This window comes from Dendrobates tinctorius, unplaced genomic scaffold, assembly GCF_039654945.1.
Source record: "Dendrobates tinctorius isolate UK_male_01 unplaced genomic scaffold, ASM3965494v1 ptg000017l, whole genome shotgun sequence".
In the NCBI taxonomy this organism is placed as follows: Eukaryota; Metazoa; Chordata; class Amphibia; order Anura; family Dendrobatidae; genus Dendrobates; species Dendrobates tinctorius.
Window position 1 is genome coordinate 4,496,160 of NW_027361685.1, and position 23,865 is coordinate 4,520,024.

Sequence of the window (23,865 nt, forward strand, 5' to 3'; positions counted from 1 at the left end):
TTTCTATCTTCTCTGACCCTCAGCCCTCTCACAGCAATCCTGCTCTTACTCTGTCCTGTCACCAACTGACAACTCTCTAGAAAGATCCATTTACCTCAGACTAGCTACACCCACCAACTGTCACCTTGCTCTCTCTCATTGGATGGCCATAATCACTCCACTACCTAAGCTCCTCCCACTGTACTTACCTTCAACACTAACCCCCAACACCCTTTCCTAGTTAGTCTGGGATGAGGCCATCCTCTCGCTGGGTACACACAGATGCCCTGACTAACTAGTGTGTGTGTTGAGTGCAGGTTTAGGAGTCCTGAATGGTGATCCCTCCTTACCTGAGGATGGGATACCACACCTTTGGATGAGGTGCAGTACCTCTGTGGCGACCATACCCTAAGGGGCGCCATAGTACCCTTTCTCAACTTTCTATATTGTTGTCGGATCCATACTGGGCCTGAGAGCGTCTGTGTTTGCCTCCTGAAAAGTATACGGATATTCAGTATGTTTAATCTATACTATATATACCTTGTATCTAGTGATACTGTACCCTTTTGCAAATTTTTATATTATTGTCTAATCCATACTGAGCCTGTGACCGTCTGTGTCTGACTCATGAAGTATATACGGAGATTTACAATTATCCCTAGACGGTATAGAGCTGTCTGCTTCTGATACAGTACCATATATCTGCTTGTATTTTGAGTTCATTTTCACAAAAATTATTAAGTATGGTGGAAGAGGCCGCGGACGTGGGTGTGGGGGGCCAGCTGGTACTGATGGTGGTGGTGCATCTGCTGGTAGGGCCAAAAGCACAATAGCAGCTAAGGCAGGAGGTGTTGAGCCTGCGTCATCGTCTGGCACAAGAAGCCCTTTAAGGCTCTCTTTTATGGGAGTAGGTAAACTGCTTTTAAAGCCAGAGCATCAGGAACTGCCTTACATTGCCAAAACAGCCTCCATCTTTATCACCTCCTCTTCAGAAGTTTACAAAAATGCAAGCACTGAGTTGTCAGTGCAGGCTTCTGGTCAAGAACCACCCCTTTCCTTGTCTCCTTCACCCCCACCCAAAGTGCAGGATGCGGCAGCCCACAATTCAGATTACTCCATGGAGCCCTTTTCACATGCCATGCCTGTTTTATCAAGTGAAATCCTGAATTCCCCAGTCCAACATGAATCGGAGATTGAGTGCACTGATGCACAGCCACTGCTAGATGATTCCGCTGGTACATTCACCCACAGCACTACATTCCTCTCGCACTCTAAAGAGCCAGAATGTGACACTGATGAAACTCAGGTGCCCCTTCCCGCATACTATACCACCTTACACGGTGACACAGAGGAAGGTGCAGATAAAAGTGCCGGTTCCCTGAGCAGGTGGGGGGGTCCTAATCGTGGGCAACAGCAGTGGCACAGGGCCCCTCATAGCACGCAAAAGTGTCTCTGCCGGTGGGAGGGCCCACTCGCCGTCAGACATACCGTCGTAATATGAGGGGCCCTGTGCCAGTGCCATCACCCACGAGTGGGCCACCCATGCTTGCTCAGGGCCACAGCACTTGCAGTACTTACCTCTCCCTACCGCCGTGACATCTTCCGCGTTTCCTGACAGTGACATTCAGGTTTGAGAGCGCGTTGACATTACGTCTGTATGCCCTCTACCGAAACAGTACAAGTGCAGAGAACTTGAAGATGGCAAAGCTGAGGAGTCCAGAGTACAGCAGTGCCCAGCGAGGAGAGGTATTTAATTTTTTTAAATGTTGGGAGCATTTTTGGGGGAGCAATATACACTGGAGAATGAGATATGGGGCCCATCATACACTGGAGCATCATCCATTTGGCCCATCATATACTGGAGTATTCCAAATGGGGCACATCAGACACTGGAGCAGCATTTATGGGGCCCATTATACACTGGAGCATTAGAAATAGGGCCCATTATATATGGAGCATTATTTGGGCCCATAACACACTGGAGCATCGTCCATGGAGACCAACATATACTGGAGCATTCCAAATGGGGGACATCAGACACTGGAGCAGCATTTACGGGGAGCATTATACACTGGAGCATTAGAAATGGGGCCCATTATATATGGAGCATTATTTGGGCCCATAACACTGGAGCATCGTCCATGGGGACCAACATATACTGGAGCATTTCAAATGGGTTACATCAGACACTGGAGCAGCATTTATGGGGCCCATTATACACTGGAGCATTAGAAATGGGGCCCATTATATATAGAGCATTATTTGGGCTCATAAGACAGTGGAGCATCATCCATGGGGACCAACATATACTATAGCATTATGTGGAGCTCATCATATACTGTATGGAACATTATATGGGACCAATTATTCTGTATGGAGAAATATATGGCGCTCATTATTCTGTATGGTGCACTAGGTGGTGGCCATAATACTGTATGAAGTAATATACTGTACTTTTTGAGCTATTGTAGAATTTAAAATAGATAATATCAGTCATGTCATGTAAGCAGTGAAATATTTTTCATTGTACTATACCTATATTTCTGTGCGGTATCGGAGCATTATGAATTGTGGTATGTGTTAAAAGGGCGCACTGACACTCTTTGGCCCAGGGCACATGAAAACCTGGCGTCAGCCCTACCCCCCCCACAACTTTAGCCAAATAAGCCCCAGTTTTCAATGCGTAAGTATTATTATAAAGTAAATTAAGGTTGACAAGCTTAAGTAATAAGAATTGATGTCGTTGCCATTAAAATGGGCACTGTAGGTGTGTTTACTGTCCTCCACTCCCTACCGACTTTGCTGCCCTATTGACTTGCATTGGGTTCCGTGTTTCAGTCGGACCCCGACTTTTCCCTATAGTCGGCCGATTTCGTTCGACCCGACTTTTAAGAAAGTCGTGTTTCATGAAACCAGACTCGACCCGAAAAAAGGAAGTGTCGCTCATCTCTACCAAACACTACTGGTTCATCCAACAAAGTTTTCTACTAGACTGTGAACAGTCATTGTCTTAGTAAATGATTAAAGTTTTTTACATAGCTTGCCATTTTTATGGACAGTTTAAGTAGAAATGTTCAAAAATATAAAACTCAAGGATATTTTATTAATAAATAATAATTGTTTTATATCTTAGCAGATGACTGTACCAGGAGATCAGATGGACAGCTGACATCTTCAATTTTTAAATCTGATCTTGAGATCCTACAAGATACAATTGAAGTGAATGCCATTACTCCAGATATATCATCATCCATTCACAGCAAAGATCTGTCATCTGATCCTATGAAACAGGTCCCATCTTCTGATTCATTACTGACTACTAAGGAAAATCAAAGTCACAAAAGAGGCAATAAAAAACAAACTGCTGCTAAAGCAAAGAAGTCATTCTCATGTTCAGAATGTGGGAAATGTTTTACATGGAAATCACGTTTTGTTACACACCAAAGAACTCACACAGGGGAGAAGCCTTTTTCCTGTTCAGAATGTGGGAAATGTTTTACACTGAAATCAGATTTGGTTAATCACCATAGAACTCACACAGCGGAGAAGCCTTTTTCCTGTTCAGAATGTGGGAAATGTTTTATACAGAAATCACATTTTGTTACTCACCAGAGAACTCACACAGGGGTGAAGCCTTTTTCCTGTTCAGAATGTGGGAAATGTTTTAACCGGAAATCACATTTGGTTAATCATCATAGAACTCACACAGGGGAGAAGCCTTTTTCATGTTCAGAATGTGGGAAATGTTTTAACCAGAAATCAGATTTGGTTAATCACCAGAGAAATCACACAGGGGAGAAGCGTTTTTCCTGTTCAGAATGTGGGAAATCTTTTAACCAGAAATCACATTTGGTTAATCACCATAGAACTCACACAGGGGAGAAGCCTTTTTCATGTTCAGAATGTGGGAAATGTTTTGCACATAAATCACATTTTGTTAGACACCAGAGAACTCACACAGGGGAGAAGCCTTTTTCCTGTTCAGAATGTGGGAAATGTTTTAACCAGAAATCAGATTTGGCTAATCACCATAAAATTCACACAGGAGAGAAGCCTTTTTCATGTTCAGAATGTGGGAAATGTTTCTGCACTAAATCAGAATGTGTTAGGCACCATCGATCTCACACAGGGGAGAAGCCTTTTTCCTGTTCAGAATGTGGGAAATGTTTTACATGGAAATCACGTTTTGTTACACACCAAAGAACTCACACAGGGGAGAAGCCTTTTTCCTGTTCAGAATGTGGGAAATGTTTTACACTGAAATCAGATTTGGTTAATCACCATAGAACTCACACAGCGGAGAAGCCTTTTTCCTGTTCAGAATGTGGGAAATGTTTTATACAGAAATCACATTTTGTTACTCACCAGAGAACTCACACAGGGGTGAAGCCTTTTTCCTGTTCAGAATGTGGGAAATGTTTTAACCGGAAATCACATTTGGTTTATCATCATAGAACTCACACAGGGGAGAAGCCTTTTTCATGTTCAGAATGTGGAAAATGTTTTAACCAGAAATCAGATTTGGTTAATCACCAGAGAAATCACACAGGGGAGAAGCGTTTTTCCTGTTCAGAATGTGGGAAATCTTTTAACCAGAAATCACATTTGGTTAATCACCATAGAACTCACACAGGGGAGAAGCCTTTTTCATGTTCAGAATGTGGGAAATGTTTTGCACATAAATCACATTTTGTTAGACACCAGAGAACTCACACAGGGGAGAAGCCTTTTTCCTGTTCAGAATGTGGGAAATGTTTCTGCACATAAATCACATTTTGTTAATCACCAGAGAACACACACAGGGGAGAAACCTTTTTCATGTTCAGAATGCGGGAAATGTTTTTGCACTAAATCACATTGTGTTAGGCACCAGAGAACTCACCAGGGGAGAAGCCTTTTTCATGTTCAGAATGTGGAACAATTTTTAACCAGAAATGGAGTCTTGTTCCACACCAAATAACTCACACAGGGGAGAAACTTCCTTCATGCTTAATCGAAAATAAATCTTGATCACATCAGAGAAGCCATTTTTCCTGTTCATAATGTGGGAAATGTTTTAACAGAAATGGAATCTTACTACTAATAATAATCTTTCTTTTTATATAGCACTAACCTATTCCGCAGCCCTTTACAGTTTGCACACATTATCATCACTGTCCTCAATGGGGCTCACAATGTAAATTCCCTATCAGTATGTCTTTCAAATGTGGGAGGAAACCCATGCAAACACAGGGAGAACATACAAACTCCTTGCAGATGTTGTCCTTGATGGGAGTTGAACCCAGGATTACAGCACTACAAGGCTGCAGTGCTAACGACTGAGCCACCTCAACAGAGAACATACACAGGGGAGAAGCCTTTTTGATTTTCTTAATGTTGTCAATATTTTACTTGGAAATCAGCTGTTAATAAACATCAGAAACGTCACATAGGGGAGAAGCCTTTTTTATGTTCATAATGTTGGAATAGTTTTAACCAAAATTGAATTTTCTTAAATGGGTTGTCTCTTGTCATTCCTCCTGTATGCTGAAAAAAGGATAAAACTAAACTTTATTAATTCCAAATGTAAAACTATACCCATAATTCACCCCCTGAATGTTAGTCAGAAGGTGACTAATAGAAAAAAACATGTACCCCACATCTCAGTATATAGGGTGAGGTGATGTATACACACTCACTCTCCAAGCCTCACATTTCTACGGGTTTCATTGTCCTCACCAAAGGCGTCATCAGGTGACTATTTAATATTGATCTATATTCCAGCGAGACTGGACAAAAAAAAATTAAAATCATGTTATCTGAAACAGAAAACTAGCCACATATCGGCAGATCCCAGACTTCAAACTTTATACTTCGTATAGTTTTTACATCACGAGGGACATGGATCTATCATTCTACAGGAAACAACCTAGGGGTTTTCAGCCTTGGTTGGAAGAATACAGATCTGCTTCATTCACCATCGCTGAACCATGGATACGTTTGGAGAAGCCAGGTTGTGATCCTCGGATTAACTGGCCTTTTTTTAGCTTGTATGGACTGAATGGATTGTCATCTTCCTACGCTTGTCGTTACCTCCTCTCTGAGCGTGCCACAGGTGGGGTAGCGACCCCAGGAGCAAATCAGCGGAAGGCTGAGACTCTGTAATGTGCACTCTGTTGGGTATTTTGCTGGGACTGTTCTATGTGTTATCTGCCTGTTTTGTGGTACAATAAAGCATTGCCACACTGCATTACCCTCACTGTGTGTGTGTTGTCTGAGTAGCGTTATGCCCATGTTAAAGGGAGAGCCTGCGTTCGGTGGGATGATCCCTGATCCATGTCGTTTCGGCCAGCGGACCGGGGTGCACGCTGACAACCCATGTCTCCACAGGCATGATTCAATAGTCTCAATGGGAGGCTAGAAGCTTTCTAAACCCGATCGGCTCTGCTACATACAGGCAATGATCAGATCACCTGCATGTAGCAGAGTTGCTCACTTGCTATGAGCGCCGACCACTGGGCAGCGCTCATAGGATCCGGAAGTGACAACCATAGAGGTCTGCTGGAGACCTCTGGTTGTCATTCCAACCTATCGGTGACCGCGATCACGTGACAGGGTCACCGATGTGCGGGATTTCTGGCCCATCATGTGTGAGAAAAGATGTGGGCTCAGCGCTGGAGCCCACATCAAAAGGAGGGAGTCCGACATCAGCGTACATTTACACCCGATGTCAGAAAGGGGTTAAAGGGGATTGTTTTTACAGACAGAAGTGGTATTTAATCATGTATACATACAAATAATTACAAAAATACACAGCTTCTAATGTGAAATAGTATAGAGTTAAGACAAAAAATATATGTGTAAATATAAAAATTCAGGCAAATGTCAAATGTTCAAAACCACAGCAAAAAGCAGAGATGCCGACCTGCCCAGACCTCCAAACAAATGCACTGTCAGGGTGAGTGGGCCCATATAGTTAAGATGGGGGCAACACAGGTGCAAGAATACCGATGAGACAACCACTCACAACCTACCAGTGTATGGAGGGGTCGGATGCTTGGTATATTAATGCACAATGAAGACTTGTATGCTCCGCTGTTCACACAATGGTAATGCACATCATCCAGGCTAACAGCCTATTAGTTACGCCCATAGTATTAGATCAGGCGGGCTGCCTAGCGCTATCCAAATGCATCCCATGTGAACAGACACCACAGTTTACAAGACCGAATGGGCCCAACTGCACCCTGAAAAATAAAGTGCAAAAAACACATATAAAAAATATGAGAGGTATTAGTAAATATTTTCGCCAAATAACGTAAGCAAGTAACCCACGTCATGCGTTGGCCTAAAAAAGTGTCAAAGGACTCACAGAAATCGCTTCTACCTCCACCACTGCTGCTGCTGCTAATGTTTTGGCGTTGAAGAATTGACGGTCCAGAGGTTGGAAGTCTACAGCTGCGATGTGAACGGTGTGATTCACTGCCGTATTGGGGAAAAGCTCTCTTAGGCCGGTTTCACATTTGCGTTTCAGGGCGCAGCGACAGCCTGCGCACGGCCACCGCTAAGCCCCGCCCCTGCCGCGCCTCCTCCAGTAGCTCCGCCTACCGGTGCATGACGCTGCATGCGTCCTGCGTCCCCTATCTTTATCACTGGGGATGTAGGCCGTGCGCAGTATGTGTTTGGCGGCACATGCGTCCTTTTGACGGTGCGCCGAGCGCAACCAAATTGCAACAGGTTGCGTTTGGCTGCGCTCGGCGCATCGTCAAAAGGACGCATGCGCCGCCAAATGCATACTGCGCACGGCCTACATCCCCAGTGATAAAGATAGGGGATGCAGGACACATGCAGCGTCATGCGCCGGTAGGCGGAGCTACCGGAGGAGGCGTGGCAGGGGGCGGGGCTTAGCGGCGGCCATGCACAGGCCGTCGCTGCGCCCTGAAACGCAAATGTGAAACCGGCCTTAAGGTTGTGTAAAAGCGTGTTTCAATACTACTGCATTCGCTGTTTCTTTTCTAGGGTGGGGATCATCTGGCAAAATTTGGTTTTATAACGTGGATCTAATAAAGTGGCAACCCAGTGGTCAGCATTATTCCTCATCATAACTATACGGGGATCATGTTGCAGATAGTGCAGCAAGAAGGCACTCATATGTCGGGCTCTACCATGAGGTCCAAGCCCATGCTGTGTTGGTGACTGGGTAACAATGAGGCTCATTTCCTCCATCTCAACCCTCCAACCACGCATAACAGAGAGGGGAGTATTATCCTCTTCATCTTACAGTTGCTCGCCCATCACCTCTTTCTCCTCCATTTGTTCCTCGGATCTTGCACCTTCCATAACAGCTTGTCTATCACCACCCCCCTCGATCACAGTAATCCACCCTCCCTTGGTACCCACCTGTGTAGCGACAGTCTTGAACTTAGAGACAGTATTATCCCTTCTGCATCCTCCTCTGCTTCCTCCTCTTCTTCTGGGACCACCATCTCTTCCTGCAGGCTATTCAATGTCTTCTCCAGCATATAGATGACCGGAATAGTGATGCTGATGATGGCGGCATCAGTGATAACTATCTCCGTAGCCATTTTGAAACTGTGCAGAAGGGTGCAGAAGTCCTTAATCTGTGCGCACTCTGTAAATGTGACATGCGCCAGGTCCATACTGCATTGGCCCAGGCTATATGACATGACATACTGCGTCAGGGCTTGTTGCTGCTGCCACAGTCGCTCCAACGTGCAGAGTGGAATTCCACTGCAAGTCGATGAGGAGAGGGGTGTGAACGGCAAAAATGAGCACACAGCTTACGTGCCTTCTTGAGCAGTTCACCCAGGCCAGAATAGTGGTGGAGAATACGCTGTACCACCAATTTGAGAACATGAGCCATGCAAGGCACATGTGTGGGCTTGCCTTGCCGTAGGGCCGCCACCAAGTTTGCACCCTTAACACCTTCCCTGCATGCAGGTTCAGCGGAGACAGCCATTGATCAAACTGAGCCTGGAGAACTGTCCACAACTCTTCAGCTGTATGACTGCGATCTCAAAGACATATCAATTTTAAGACTGCCTGATTGCAGAGAGCCCTGACTGTGCAGTACGGAGGTGGTGGGGGTCTGCTCCGCACTTGGAATGCGTGTCTCATTAGGGCAGAGGTTGAGGGCATAGGTGGAGGCCCTAGAGGTGATAGAGGAGGCAAAAGCAGTGGAGGAAGTGTTAAATGTAGAGTTTTATCCTGCAAGCCTTGGGGATTCCAAGACTTGTGGAGCAGCACCTGTCCCCACAGCCAGTAGAGTCACCCAGTGCCCAGTCAGCGAGATGTAACCCCCTTGGCCATGCTTACTCGTCCAAGTGTCTGTGATGAAATGCATTCCAGCAGACAGCGATTTTGTCATGGAACGGGTGATTTCTGCGACATGCTGGTGTAGCACAGGCACAGCTTTCTTAGAAAAGTAATAGCAACTGGGTAATTGGTACTGGGGGACTGCGACGGCTATCAGATTTCGGAAACTGTCTGTATCAGGCAGAAAGGCAGCATTTCCGTGGCCAACAAATTGGAGATGGTGGAGTTCAACCTCTTTGCTTCCTCCTACGCATGACAAAGCTATCTTTTACGTGACCACAACTGCGGAACCATGGGCTGGCTGCAGTGCTGAGAGAGGGCGGAGAACGATGAACCGGACAAACTGCTGGACCGTGAGAGTTGCAGGCGGAGATGTTACTGTGGTTTGAGAAACTTGTGGTGTGATAGTTCTCTCTGATCAGTCAAAAACTAGGCTTGTCCGGTTCCGTTACAGCTGAAGGCGGCATCTCAGTCAGCGTGATTTGCGCAAGTACAGAACGTGAGGTTTTGTGGTTGAAGATCTGCATCTCAATAGTTGATACAGTAACCAAGGAGGAGGAAGCAGCAGATGTGATTGAAGGGGCGGCTGATGGTTGTTGATGTCCGCTGGTCCGCATTTTTGTGCAGTGGAATTCCCACAGTAAAGCATGTTAACATAGTTAAAAAGAAGACATTTGTCCATCTAGTTCAGCCTATATTCCATCAGAATAAATCCCCAGATCTACGTCCTTCTAAAGAACCTAATAACTGTAAGATACAATATTGTTGCGCTCCAGGAAGACATCCAGGCCTCTCTTGAACCACTTGGCTGAGTTCGCCTTTACCACCTCCTCAGGCAAGGAATTCCAAATTCTCCCTGCCCCAACAGTAAAGAATCCTTTTCTCTGTTGGTGGAAAAACCTTCTCTCCTCCAGACGCAGAGAATGCCCCCTTGTGACCGTCACCTTCCTTGGTATAAACAGATGCTCGGAGTGATTGTATTGTCCCCTTAAATACTTATACATAGTTATTAGATTGCCCCTCAGTTGTTTTTTTTCTAGACTAAATAATCCTAATTTTGCTAATCTCTCTGGGTATTGTAGTTCCCCCATCCCCTTTATTAATTTTGCTGCCCTCCTTTGTACTCGCTCTAGTTCCATTATATCCTTCCTGAGCACCGGTGTCCAAAACTGTACCAGTACTCCATGTGTGGTGTAACCAGGGATTTGTACAGAGGCAGTATAATGCTCTCATCATGTGTATCCAGACCTCTTTAATGCACCCCATGATCCTGTTTTCCTTGGAAGCCGCTGCCTAGCACTGGCTGCTCCAGGTAAGTTTATCATTAACTAGGATCCCCAAGTCCTTCTCCATGTCAGATTTACACAGTGGTTTCCCGTTCAGTGTGTAATGGTGATATGGACTCCTTCTTCCCATGTGTATAACCTTATATGTATCATTGCTAAACTGCATCTGCCACCTTTCGGCCCAGCTTTCCAACCTATCCAGATGCATCTGTAGCAGAATACTATCTTCTCTTGTATTGACTGCTTTACATAGTTTTGCATCATCTGCAAATATCGATATTTTACTGTGTAAACCTTCTACCAGATTGTTACTAAATATGTTGATTAGAATAGGTCCCACACCAACCCCTGTGGTACCCCACTGGTCACAGCGACCCAGTTAGAGAATATACCATTTATAACTACCCTCTGCTTTCTATCACTAAGCCTGTTACTTACCCATTCACACACATTTTCCCCCAGACCCAGCATTCTCATTTTGTGTGCCAACCTCTTGTGTGGCACGGTGGCACGGTATCAAACGCTTTGGAAAAATCAAGCTATACTATGTCCAATGACTCACCTTGGTCCAGCCTATAGCTTACCTCTTCATAAAACTGATTAGATTGGTTTGACATGAGCGATTCCTCAAAACCCCATGCTGATATGGCGTTACACAGTAATTCTCATTGAGATAATCCAGAATAACATCCCTTAGAAACCCTTCAAATATTTTACCAACAATAGAGGTTAGACTTACTGGCCTAGCCCTTGTGTTGATTGTGCATGTGAAAGTTCATGTTGTAGTCAAATTATTGCACTTTTTACCTCAGCTCAGTTTTTTTTTTGCAAAGTTGACAGATTATGTGAGTTGGCTCATAATTTGCAGTGTCAAAAAAGGCCCAGATTACGCAACCCTTGCCACCTCTGCAAACTGCAGACCCATGGACGAAGCTGGTGAGAGGCACAGTTGTGGCTGAGGATGCATCGCTCGTCGTGGCTGCCTCACTGCGTGTTTGCGATGAACAGTGCAGCATAACCTCGTTTTCCTTCTCAGATGACCTACTCAGCTGTGTGTCTCTATGTTCACACCAACTGGGATCTATCACCTCATCATCATCCTCCATGTTATCACATTCCTCGCCATTGGAGTCACCCTCCTCCTCTTCTTGCCCTGACAGCACAGTACAATCCACATGCGCCTCAGATATCTGAGTCTCATCATGACCATCTCCCCCAGGGGTAAGCGTCTGCTGATGAGGGTCAGGATGCTGTTCAGACCCTACTTTGTCCTGCCCCGGATCCAGCTAAATAAATTTTGGGCATCGGTGCAGATTTCCTCCTCTTGACTCTGTGAAGCTTTTGAGTACACTTCTGATGAATTCGGGATAGAATGTGTGAACAACTCTTCAGACTCACCCATCTGTGGTTCCGTACAGTCAATTGAGCGGTTGGATAGTTGGGATGCGGTTGGAAGTAAATGGAATTTTGGTGCCACATCTATGGACTGTACTGGGTGTGATGTAGGAGGAGGAGGAAGAGGAGAGGCCACTTGAATGTACACTTTGTCAAAGAAATGGTTAATCTTAGTTTCCTTAAATCTAGAAAAATAACTGAAAAACAACTTGTAACCCGTGACACTATTTTTATTGCTATCATCTGCCAATGTGGTTGGATAATTCTGCCAGTGGTCAGTTCCAAATTCCCCTTTTCTTCCATGAATAATGTCTAAATATGTTGAGGCCAAATATCTATCTGGGCAAAATGTACTAACAGGATATGGTTCCATGAATTGTTAAATTGACATAAGGGAAAAGCCAAAACCCCCACATACCCGTCACCTCCAATTAAATAATATCTCATAACTCATGATATAGTTGACATATTGTTATATAACTATCATTCTTACCAATTATTGTGAAATCTTTCCTCCATTTTTGCCAATTGTTACACAATGTTACGGAATTGTCCATATTTGTTCATTTCCTCTTCTAGTGGGCTATAAAAGATCCAGCCTGACCCCCCTAATAAAGGAGATTTACTTGATAGACAAGCAACCTGTGTCTCTCGTTTTATTTCTCCCAATCCTAGGTACCTAGGCAAAAGCTCCACCTGAGCTATACCCGAGGAGACATAGAAATCCCTTCTCCGACAACTTGGAGGCCCCAGCGAGATATAATATTCCCCTTTGACTTTCATGTCAGACTGAACAATTGACCGCCTCTATCCTGAACAGAAAACCAGATCCCGGGTAAGTGAGTAGAATTGTTACTCACACAGTTTTCTCTCCGGGAAAGGAGGCTTTCTGGAGTCAGTCTTTGGATTTCTAACGGGAAAAGCCCTCGGGTAAAAAGGTATATATTATTTGTTATCTCTTGCTTGATTGTCTGTTTAAGTGCTGTTAACAATTGTTTTGTTTCAGGATGAAGTGCGCTGATTTCCCATTTGTTTTGTCTGTATCTATAACAAAGGTTCCTGTCTTTCTGTTTGTAATGATGTCAGTGTTTGTTAATATTGAAAATATTGCAATCAGATTGTCTTGATCCTGCTTTGCTATACTTGGTTTATGTTTGTTCTAACTTTTATTCTTCTTTTGTTTGTTGATGCCTTGTCAGATGTTAATTGATAAGTAGTACTGATAATGCTGTGATGGACTGTTCTGATTATACTGCGGTCCTGATTTTGTTATATCTGTGTTGTGGGGCACTAAGCTGCGCTGTTGATGTATGGAGACTAAATGATTTGTGCTCAGTGTATAAATAGCCTTTTCATTATGCAAAGCAGTGAGTAAGATAAAACTCTCCGGTTAGTTGCTACTTGGAAAAAAAACTTATAGGAAGGTCCTGGGTGGGAGTTTGTAGTGAAGAGGGAAACTCACGTGAAGACAATCTATGGGAATGTAAATGTTTTTTGTATGTAACCCGGTACTCAGATAGGACGCTAATTAGAGGATATAGTGAACCAAGCAAGAGTTTCTACAAATAGATGCGATTCATGTTTTCGTCCATTGGCACTAGAGCATTTTTGATAAGATGCGGGGAGCGGGAGAGTACAGAAGTACTGCGTGTATGGATGTGATTGAAGTGTCAGACAGATGCTTACCATGTGTGTGCCATATGCTGTGTGATAAGGGTCTGTGTTCAGTTCAGCAGTATAGGCGCAGAGTATATTCTTGTCATATGCATTGTTCAAAAGCTGGGTAGATGTATTGGACTCTAGAGGGTATATGCCAAGGTGGCAAGATAATATCACGCACGAATATTATCTTATTGAACCCGGAGCGGATTCAGGAATAGATCTTCCATATTCAGAGTCTAGTAAGGGCTCAGATCCAGGTATGAGGAGTATACAGCGCTTGTGTTTGGAGCTGTGTTGTTGACAGTATTCTGTCTGATTGGGAGAGTATGTATCAGCATTAGGACAGAAAAGAGAGCTGCGGTTCAGGTTATTGCTTTGATAGTGGGATTGCTGGCTATTGTAGTAGACCAGTGGGATCCCACTAATACATAACAGGGCTGAAGACAGGGGTCGCTACCCTTGACAGCTGTTATGGTGCTGGGCACACCAGGTCAGGACAGACTACGGATCCGAGATATAAGATAAAGGACCTGCAGGATTATGAAGCAGTTAACAATACCGCTGACAAGTCTTGAAAAGGCAGAAGTGCCAAGGAATGGATGTTTGGATGCTGAGAGATACGATGAGTGTTTAAGTAAGGAGCATGCTGTATGGATTGGAAAATGTGATTATGGTGTGCAAGTTGCAGCGTGGATCAGAACCTCTGAATGATATGTTGTGTTTTATTACTAAGAATGATGAAGTTATTACTAAGAAGTTATGATGAATGATGAAGTTAATACTAAGTGTGATGAAGTTAGAATGAGAGAATGTGTGTCAGGCAATCTGCAGCGTCTCCACACACAGGCTGCTCCCCCTTCACAAGATCAGTCTGTGCTTCCACAGCTCCCTCCGCCCCTGTAGTAAGCGGAGGGGATGAGACCGGCCCCCCTTAATCAGCCCAAAGAGCGAAGTTATGTGCTGACAGGAGATTTCTGTCTGCAGCCTTAACATCTGTATAATTCTATACGCCCCATCTCTGGTAGACCCTGGTGATATACCATCAGCCAGGGGTCCCATAGGTGCCAAACACGGGGGGAGGACTGATCCCCATGTCTCCGCAGATGCAAACTAGCTGACTTGTATATGATGCTTCTCCTCTATGCTTATTACCCTTGGGTTGCCACAGGGGTTCACAGACAGTCTCTCCACTCCGGTAAGGAACAGCCCCAAGCAATTCCTACGGAGGGGAGAAATGAGGAAACATTTTACATTACACTTGCAGACAACCCTTACACCTCATAACTATGATTTGTAAAACCCCAGAGAGGCCAGATTTGTAAAAATATGTTACTGATAGGACTGAAGGAAGATCTGAGAACAGAAGTGATGAGAGTACGGCCAGAATGTATATACAATCCCTTCCCATGTTCAGGGGATAGATGACCAGATTACCAATAGGAAAGTGAAGAAGCAGCAGAAGGCAACTCCTGTTATGGTGAATACACCTCCGGATGCATTTAATAATGCTGTGAAAACTGTGGTGCAGGCGGCAGGTATACATCACAGGGGGAGAGAAGAAAAGGAAAGATGGGAGAACAGACCCGGAGAAGTGGAAACAAGAATAGCGGTTCCCCCACAGGATGGTCCAATCACTAATCACTTAATTAAATCTTCCTCCTGGGAAACAATTAAAATGCCTGATTGATAGGGGGTGAGCCGTACTATAATATATAAGAAAAGGATATGCCACAACAATTCATGACAGGGAAAACGTTACAGGGATTAGGAGCAGGAGGAATAGTTCATCCCTTGTATGAAACAGAACCCATGAATGCGTGAAAAGCACGTACCACAGACTTGTGTGCCTAATTGCTAGTCTCAGATACAGTTGTGGCCAAAAGTATTGACACCCCTGCAATTCTGTCAGATAATAGTCAGTTTCTTCCTGAAACTGATTGCAAACACAAATTCTTTGGTATTATTATCTTCATTTAATTTGTCTTAAATGAAAAAACACAAAAAGAATTGTCCTAAAGCCAAATTGGATATAATTCCACACCAAACATAACAAAGAGGGTGGACAAAAGTATTGGCACTGTTCGAAAAATCATGTGATGCTTCTCTAATTTGTGTAATTACCAGCACCTGTAACTTACCTGTGGCACCTAACAGGTGTTGGCAATAACTAAATCACACTTGCAGCCAGTTGACATGGATTAAAGTTGACTCAACCTCTGTCCTGTGTCCTTGTGTGTACCACATTGAGCATGGAGAAAAGAAGAAGACCAAAGAACTGTCTGAGGACTTGAGAAACCAAATTGTGAGGAAGCATGAGCAATCTCAAGGTTACAAGTCCATCTCCAAAGACCTGAATGTTCTTGTGTCTACCGTGCACAGTGTCATCAAGAAGTTTAAAGCCCATGGCACTGTGGCTAACCTCCCTAGATGTGGACGGAAAAGAAAAATTGACAAGAGATTTCAACGCAAGATTGTGCGGATGTTGGATAAAGAACCTCGACTAACATCCAAACAAGTTCAAGCTGCCCTGCAGTCCGAGGGTACAACAGTGTCAACCTGTACTATCCATCGGCGTCTGAATGAAAAGGGACTGTATGGTAGGAGACCCAGGAAGACCCCACTTCTTACCCCGAGACATAAAAAAGCCAGGCTGGAGTTTGCCCAAACTTACCTGAAAAAACCTAAAACGTCTTGGAAGAATGTTCTCTGGTCAGATGAGACAAAAGTAGAGCTTTTTGGGCAAAATCATCAACATAGAGTTTACAGGAGAAAAAAGAGGCATTCAAAGAAAAGAACACGGTCCCTACAGTCAAACATGGTGGAGGTTCCCTGATGTTTTGGGGTTGCTTTGCTGCCTCTGGCACTGGACTGCTTGACCGTGTGCATGGCATTATAAAGTCTGAAGACTACCAACAAATTTTGCTGCATAATGTAGGGCCCAGTGTGAGAAAGCTGGGTCTCCCTCAGAGGTCATGGGTCTTCCAGCAGGACAATGACCCAAAACACACTTCAAAAAGCACTAGAAAATGGTTTGAGAGAAAGCACTCGAGACTTCTAAGGTGGCCAGCAATGAGTCCAGACCTGAATCCCATAGAACACCTGTGGAGAGATCTAAAAATGGCAGTTTGGAGAAGGCGCCCTTCTAATATCAGGGACCTGGAGCAGTTTGCCAAAGAAGAATGGTCTAAAATTCCAGCAGAGCATTGTAAGAAACTCATTGATGGTTACTGGAAGCGGTTGGTCGCAGTTATTTTGGCTAAAGGTTGTGCAACCAAGTATTAGGCTGAGGGTGCCAATACTTTTGTCTGGCCCATTTTTGGAGTTTTATGTGAAATGATCAATGTTTTGCTTTTTGCTTCATTGTCTTTTGTGTTTTTTCATTTAAGACAAATTAAATGAAGATAATAACACCAAAGAATTTGTGTTTGCAATCGTTTTCAGGAAGAAACTAAGTATTATCTGACAGAATTGCAGGGGTGTCAATACTTTTGGCCACAACTGTACACACGTGGCTCTGCTCCGTACATATTGTACACACATAGCTCCGCTCCGTATACCTTGTACACATGCGGCTCCGCTCCGTACACCTCGTACACACACGGCTCCGCTCCGTACACCTCGTACACACACGGCTCCGCTCTGTACACCTCGTACACACACGGCTCCGCTCCGTACACCTCGTACACACACGGCTCCGCTCCGTACACCTCATACACACACGGCTCCGCTCCGTACACACACACGGCTCCGCTCCGTACACCTCGTACACACGCGGCTCCGCTCCGTACACCTCGTACACACACGGCTCTGCTACATCCACCCTGTAAACCCCTCCTGACCCCACACAGAAACTTCCCCTCATCCAGCACCATGACAACCAGCACAGCAGAGTCCTGCACACACTGAGGCCTCTGATCATGTGACCCCTGACTCCTCCCCTCCTGTGACCTCATCACAGGTCCTGTGCGCACAGAGCAGCTGTAGAAATCTCCGGCCTCGGGGGTCTCACCAGACTTCGCTCTTTTCTTGCAGGGGCCGCAGTGGATTTCATCCTGGATCCATAGAGCTGAATAGAGGAGCGATGTTCCTTCACTCTGATGGGAATTGATGGTGACGTTTGTCCAACGTCCACGTTACCGAGTAAATCCCCCCAGGACTGCAGCCGGTAAAGACCCCGATATCCACAGGTGTCCCCTCTAATTGGGGGAAAGGGATAGAAAAGCCTCTTATCCCGAGGGGAAACCCTGTACATGGAGACATCGGCCTCAGATCTCTCCTGTCCTGTTCTTCCAGAAAAGCCTCAAACTTCTGTGTGTGACTCAGAGCTGAGATCTAACGTGAGAGAAGATTCCAGTGCGGGGAAGACGGGAAACCTTCATATAGACGGCCGGTGGGGATGGAGGCAGTGACCGACTCTGGCCAAATCTGTCTCTAGAGCCGCAGTAGAAGATGAAGATGTCGTCCTCATCATGAAGGAGTTATTTCTTATGTCGCGTGTAATGAATATCTCCTGCAGTATTGCTAATGCCGATTCCAGTGTCGGTAATGAGACGAGAATTAGCGTTATGGAAGATGAGTCTATGAGGAACGTGTTCAGCTGCCGACTCCGAGGAGGAAACTGCTTGTTGTCTGTGGCCTAAATATATAGGTTTTATTAGTAGATGTCAGGGAAGAAAACTAAACCCTGTAAGATAATAAATCTCCTCATATGTTTCCCTTATTATCTCCAGTAATTGTATTATTACACAGGATTCTTATGATGTTACATCGGCTCATCTTCTTCTCATTCAGGTCTCTACAATATCGGATCCTCTCAGTGAAGATCTTCTACAGAAGAGAATTTTCCTGATTTACCCATCAAGGATGGATATGGACAGAGACAAGATGGCGGAGAGGATGTTACACCTCACCCTAGAGATCCTCTTCCGTCTCACTGGAGAGGTGAGAGATTCTGATAACGTCACATTACATCATTCTTATCTATGGGAATAACAGATGGACAGAACTGGAGAGGTGAGGACTCTGGAAATGTCTGGAGTGAGATTTATTAATGTGTCTCTCCATAACCAGGATTACACAGTGGTGAAGAAGACCTCTAGTGATCGCTGTCAGGACCCTGTGTCCGAGGGAGGGGGAAGACCCCTGAGCCCAATCTCGGGGCCTCCACCTCACCCCCTGATCCATGAGGACATCAATGACCAGAAGATCCTAGAACTCATCTACAAGATGATTGATCTGCTGACTGGAGAGGTCACACTGCTGGGAATGCTGGGACATTATACAGTAACACTATGAAGGGATCGGGGGATGACGGTATCATTGTATGTGTCAGGTTCCTATAAGGTGTCAGGATGTCGCTGTCTATTTCTCCATGGAGGAGTGGGAGTATTTAGAAGGACACAGAGATCTGTACAAGGACGTCATAATGGAGGTTCCCCAGCCCCTCACATCACCAGGTAATAGACAGGACTAAATACACACGGCCTATAATTATCTGTATGTAGAGAATGAATTCAGTCCCTGTATGTGTTTCCTCCAGATCTATCCAGTAAGAGGACAACACCAGAGAGATGTCCCCGTCCTCTTCTTCCACAGGACTGTAAACAAGAAGATCCCAGTGCTCCTCAGGATCATCAGGTAGATGGAGAGAAGGTGTCAGGAGATCTCCCCTATGATGTGTAGACGGCTGTGAAGGTCTTGTGCTCAGTCTTGTTTTATCCACCAGTATTATATGTTTTATACTTGTGTAATGAGAGCGGTGGAGATGGCAGGATTAGAGCTGATCATAGATGGGACTTCTCCATCTGTCTGTGACTTTTACAATATTTGTTTCAGGGTGAAGATCTGACCCATATTAATACTACAGAGACATATCTGAGAGATGATGAGTGGTGTAAAGAGCAGATTCCCACATATGACTACCCAGGTGAGTAGTAACCACTGAATGCAGAGAAGTCACAGATTCCTCTCAGTCACCGGCTGTGGCTGCTTTATCGGTGGTGTAGTCCGGCCGTATTACCATGATCACCATTTTGCCTCTAGATCACAACATTCTCCTCCACCCAAAACTGTTCAAATGACTTTGGCCATTGAAAGCCCTTTTCTATAGAACTTCCCACCTGGAGGATCCACCTACCCCCTGGGATTTGGAGACGCTGACCGTTACCTGCCCAGATCTGTAACTATAAAGCCAAATGACAGCGTACGTAGAATGTGCTGACAAGATAGAAAATCACTTGTAAAAAAGTATTATGCTGGGCCTGTAAGAGAAAGTGGAGGGTAATGATGCTGTTGGCTTCCTAGATCCCTGAGATCTTATCGGATGAATCTTCTCTCCCTTCTGTGCTGCTGAATGTCTCATGGTCCCTACAAGACCAGGTCCAGTCTTTATGGCCAAACTTCCCTTTTATGAGTGACACCAGTAAATGTGCAGTGAGGCCAAGTGTGAATTTCTCTACAATAACAGCAGAGTTTCCCTTTATCCTGACTTTTCAATTTGTATTAAAACCAACTAACTTCCAGGAGGATTGTGATAATCTCCAGGACAAACATTCCACCTGTGCCATGATAGATCTCTAAGCTGTGCGTGGCTGAGGGCTGTAATATACATTTATTCCCGCCTGCAGGAGATGTGTTGGCTCCAGCCCTGGTGTCATGGAGTCACTCCACATCATACATTACATTGTTTTTGATCCTAATGAATTCAGATTACTGCACGGTCTCTCCTGAAATGGGGGCGCTAATACTTTCTCTACTCTTCTGGTCAGGACTCACAGTGGCTCCAATGATCCACCATAAATGAGGGCAACCCTGTTTTAGTGATGGAGTTCTCCCTTCATATTTACGTTGTTGTTGGGGATGTTACATAGAGTAATAAATTATGTCTTTTTTACCTGTTCATTCTGTATGATGATAGAGGTATAGTATTGGGGCGCACACAGTCTAATAGGGGAGGTGCTGGTGTAAGGACTGAGAAGTCCCAAATAAAAGAGAGTCAAGGGTTCACCGCGCACTCATTTATAATGCAGATTTTCATTTATTACAGTCCAAAAAAAGCTGCTCTTACAAATGAGCGGGTCTTACCTTTTATGTTACTTATTCTTTTGTTCGTACTTACAGTTTTGTCTGTTTCGTTGTATTTACATTTTATTCTTTTCTGTTAGTGATTCAGTGAGTAAGACCCGGGAGGGGCGAAATGTCTGATGTAGCTGTTGTCCCTTTTTACAACCTTGGTTGCTATGTTTATGACTACCGCTCATTTGTAAGACCAGTATTTTGGACTGTAATAAATGAAATTCTGCATTATACATCTTATGAGTGTGCACTGAACCCTTGACTCTCTATTCTGTATGATGGTTTGATTGTGGCGGGATCGGCCGGCCTCACTTATGTGAGTCTGTAACTCCCTGATAGTCTTGAAAAAAATCTCTCCATTGCCACTTCCAAATGTCTGAGATCTAAATTTAAGGTGAACCTGTCAGCAGGATTGTGCTCAGTAACCTACAGACACTGTCAGGTCAGCGCCGTTATACTGATTACAGTGATACCTGGTGATGAAATCTGTCTTGTGGTTGTTGTTTAATCTTTATTTGTAACTAGCTGAAGACCCCGGCGCTGCCCGGGCATAGTAACTAACTGTGGTTAGTTATAGCAAATTATAATTATCCTCCATCCCATAGTCCCATGCCCATATACCCATCATACATATCCACGATCCCATAGGCCCGTGCCCATATACCCATCATACATATCCTCCATCCCATAGTCGAGTGCCCATATACCCATCACACATCTTCCATCCCATAGTCCCATGCCCATATAACCATCATACATATTCTTCATCCCATAGTCCCATGCCCATATACCCATCATACATATTCGCCATCCCATAGTCGAGTGCCCATATACCCATCACACATCCTTCATCTCATAGTCCCATGCCCATATATCCATCATACATATCCTCCATCCCATAGTCCCGTGTCCATATACCCATCATACATATCCTCCATCCCATAGTCCCGTGCCCATATACATATCCACCATCCCATAGTCCCGTGCCCATATACCCATCATACACATCCTCCATCCCATAGTCCCGTGCCCATATACCCATCATACATATTCGCCATCCCATAGTCCCATGCCCATATACCCATCACACATCCTCCATCCCATAGTTCCGTGCCCATATACCCATCATACATATCCTCCATCCCATAGTCAAGTGCCCATATACCCATCACACATCCTCCATCCCATAGTCCCATGCCCATATACCCATCACACATCCTCCATCCCATAGTCCCATGCCCATATACCCATCATACATATTCGCCATCCCATAGTCGAGTGCCCGTATACCCATCATACATATCTGCCATCCCATAGTCCCATGCCCATATACCCATCATACATATCCACCATCTCATAGTCCCGTGCCCATATATCCATCATACATATCCTCCATCCCATAGTCCAGTGCCCATATACCCATCATACATCCTCCATCCCATAGTCCTGTGCCTTTATACCCATCATACATATCCTCCATCCCATAGTCCCTTGCCCATATACCCGTCATACATATCCTCCATCCCATAGTCCAGTGCCCATATACCCATCACACATCCTCCATCCCATAGTCCCTTCCCATATACCCGTCATACATATCCTCCATCCCATAGTCCAGTGCCCATATACCCATCACACATCCTCCATCCCATAGTCCCTTGCCCATATATCCATCATACATATCCTCCATCCCATAGTCCAGTGCCCATATACCCATCATACATATCCTCCATCCCATAGTCCAGTGCCCATATACCCATCACACATCCTCCATCCCATAGTCCCTTGCCCATATATCCATCATACATATCCTCCATCCCATAGTCCCTTGCCCATATACCCGTCATACATATCCTCCATCCCATAGTCCAGTGCCCATATACCCATCACACATCCTCCATCCCATAGTCCCTTGCCCATATACCCGTCATACATATCCTCCATCCCATAGTCCAGTGCCCATATACCCATCATACATATCCACCATCCCATAGTCCCGTGCCCATATACCCATCATACATATCCTCCATCCCATAGTCCAGTGCCCATATACCCATCACACATATCCACCATCCCATAGTCCAGTGCCCATATACCCATCACACATCCTCCATCCCATAGTCAACTATTATGACATCATAATGAGCGGCGGCGGGGCTTGCAACCTATGATGACATCAGCGTCGCCATGGCAACCATTGTGACATTATAATGAGGGGCGGGGCTTGATACGCACACACTGCTTCCCCAGTATGCAAATAGGGGCATTATGACATCATAATGAGGGGCGGGGCTTGACGCACACACACTTTTTCCCCCAGTATGTAGATAGGGGCAAAATTGTTTGGTGAATTGGAACGTGCGGGGTTAAAATTTCCCCTCACAACATAGCTTAGGACGCTCTTGGAGTCCAGAAATGTGACTGTGCCAAATTTTGTGGCTGTAGCTGCGACGGTGCGGATGCCTATCCCGGACATACACACATATACACACACACATACATACACACATACATACACACTTTGAGCTTTATACATTAGATTAACAGTGAACGAGATTCTCGTGCTCTGGGGCGGGGCTGTGGCGGGGCTGTGGGCGGGGCTTTATGTGGTCTGATTACATATTCATCTGTATTGGCTTATGACAGGTCGCTGACCCCTCACTGACCTGCCCCCATTATTACATAATGCATATAATAGCATTGATATTATTGGTGATAATGCCTATAATATTGTGGCTATTGTGAGGCTTAGAAAAAAATTACATCCAGCAAAATGACACCAGCGGTGCTTGTCCAGTAGCTTCTATCTCTTACTTATTATAGGTGCTACTGCGCAGGCGCCGCCACCACTGGTGACGTTTTGCTGGCTCTAATCTTTTTCTAACCCTCACAATAGTCATCTATAGATTATCAAAAATAAGGAAGCGAGAGCGAAACGTGCGTCGGGGCCTTGGCGTGGCGCACAGGCATCTTTGAACATGGGTAAGAGGGTTTGGTTCAATCTCATGTGAGCAGTGGCTTTCATATTTTGTTACTGTTTTTTTTGTCTCCACAATACATGTGTCTATGGTAATATAATACGGAACGATACTCTCACTTTGGCATTATGTGGTGTGCATACGTATTCCTATATTTGCCAGTGTTTATTTGCTGA

The 23,865-nt window shown here is 44.9% G+C and overlaps 2 protein-coding genes across 2 annotated transcripts; both read left to right on the plus strand.

The window, feature by feature from the left end:
• The first annotated feature begins 2,783 nt into the window (after positions 1-2,783).
• LOC141082252 (uncharacterized) lies at positions 2,784-6,206 on the plus strand. Its single transcript, XM_073566191.1, has one exon. It carries the CDS (start codon positions 3,262-3,264, stop codon positions 4,744-4,746), a length of 1,485 nt encoding a protein of 494 aa, XP_073422292.1. The 5' UTR covers positions 2,784-3,261; the 3' UTR covers positions 4,747-6,206.
• An 8,757-nt stretch (positions 6,207-14,963) lies between these two features.
• LOC141082398 (gastrula zinc finger protein XlCGF66.1-like) lies at positions 14,964-19,110 on the plus strand. Its single transcript, XM_073566338.1, has 4 exons — positions 14,964-15,011; positions 18,429-18,578; positions 18,708-18,887; positions 18,970-19,110. Exons 1-4 carry the CDS (start codon positions 14,964-14,966, stop codon positions 19,108-19,110), a joined length of 519 nt encoding a protein of 172 aa, XP_073422439.1.
• The last annotated feature ends 4,755 nt before the right edge of the window (positions 19,111-23,865 follow it).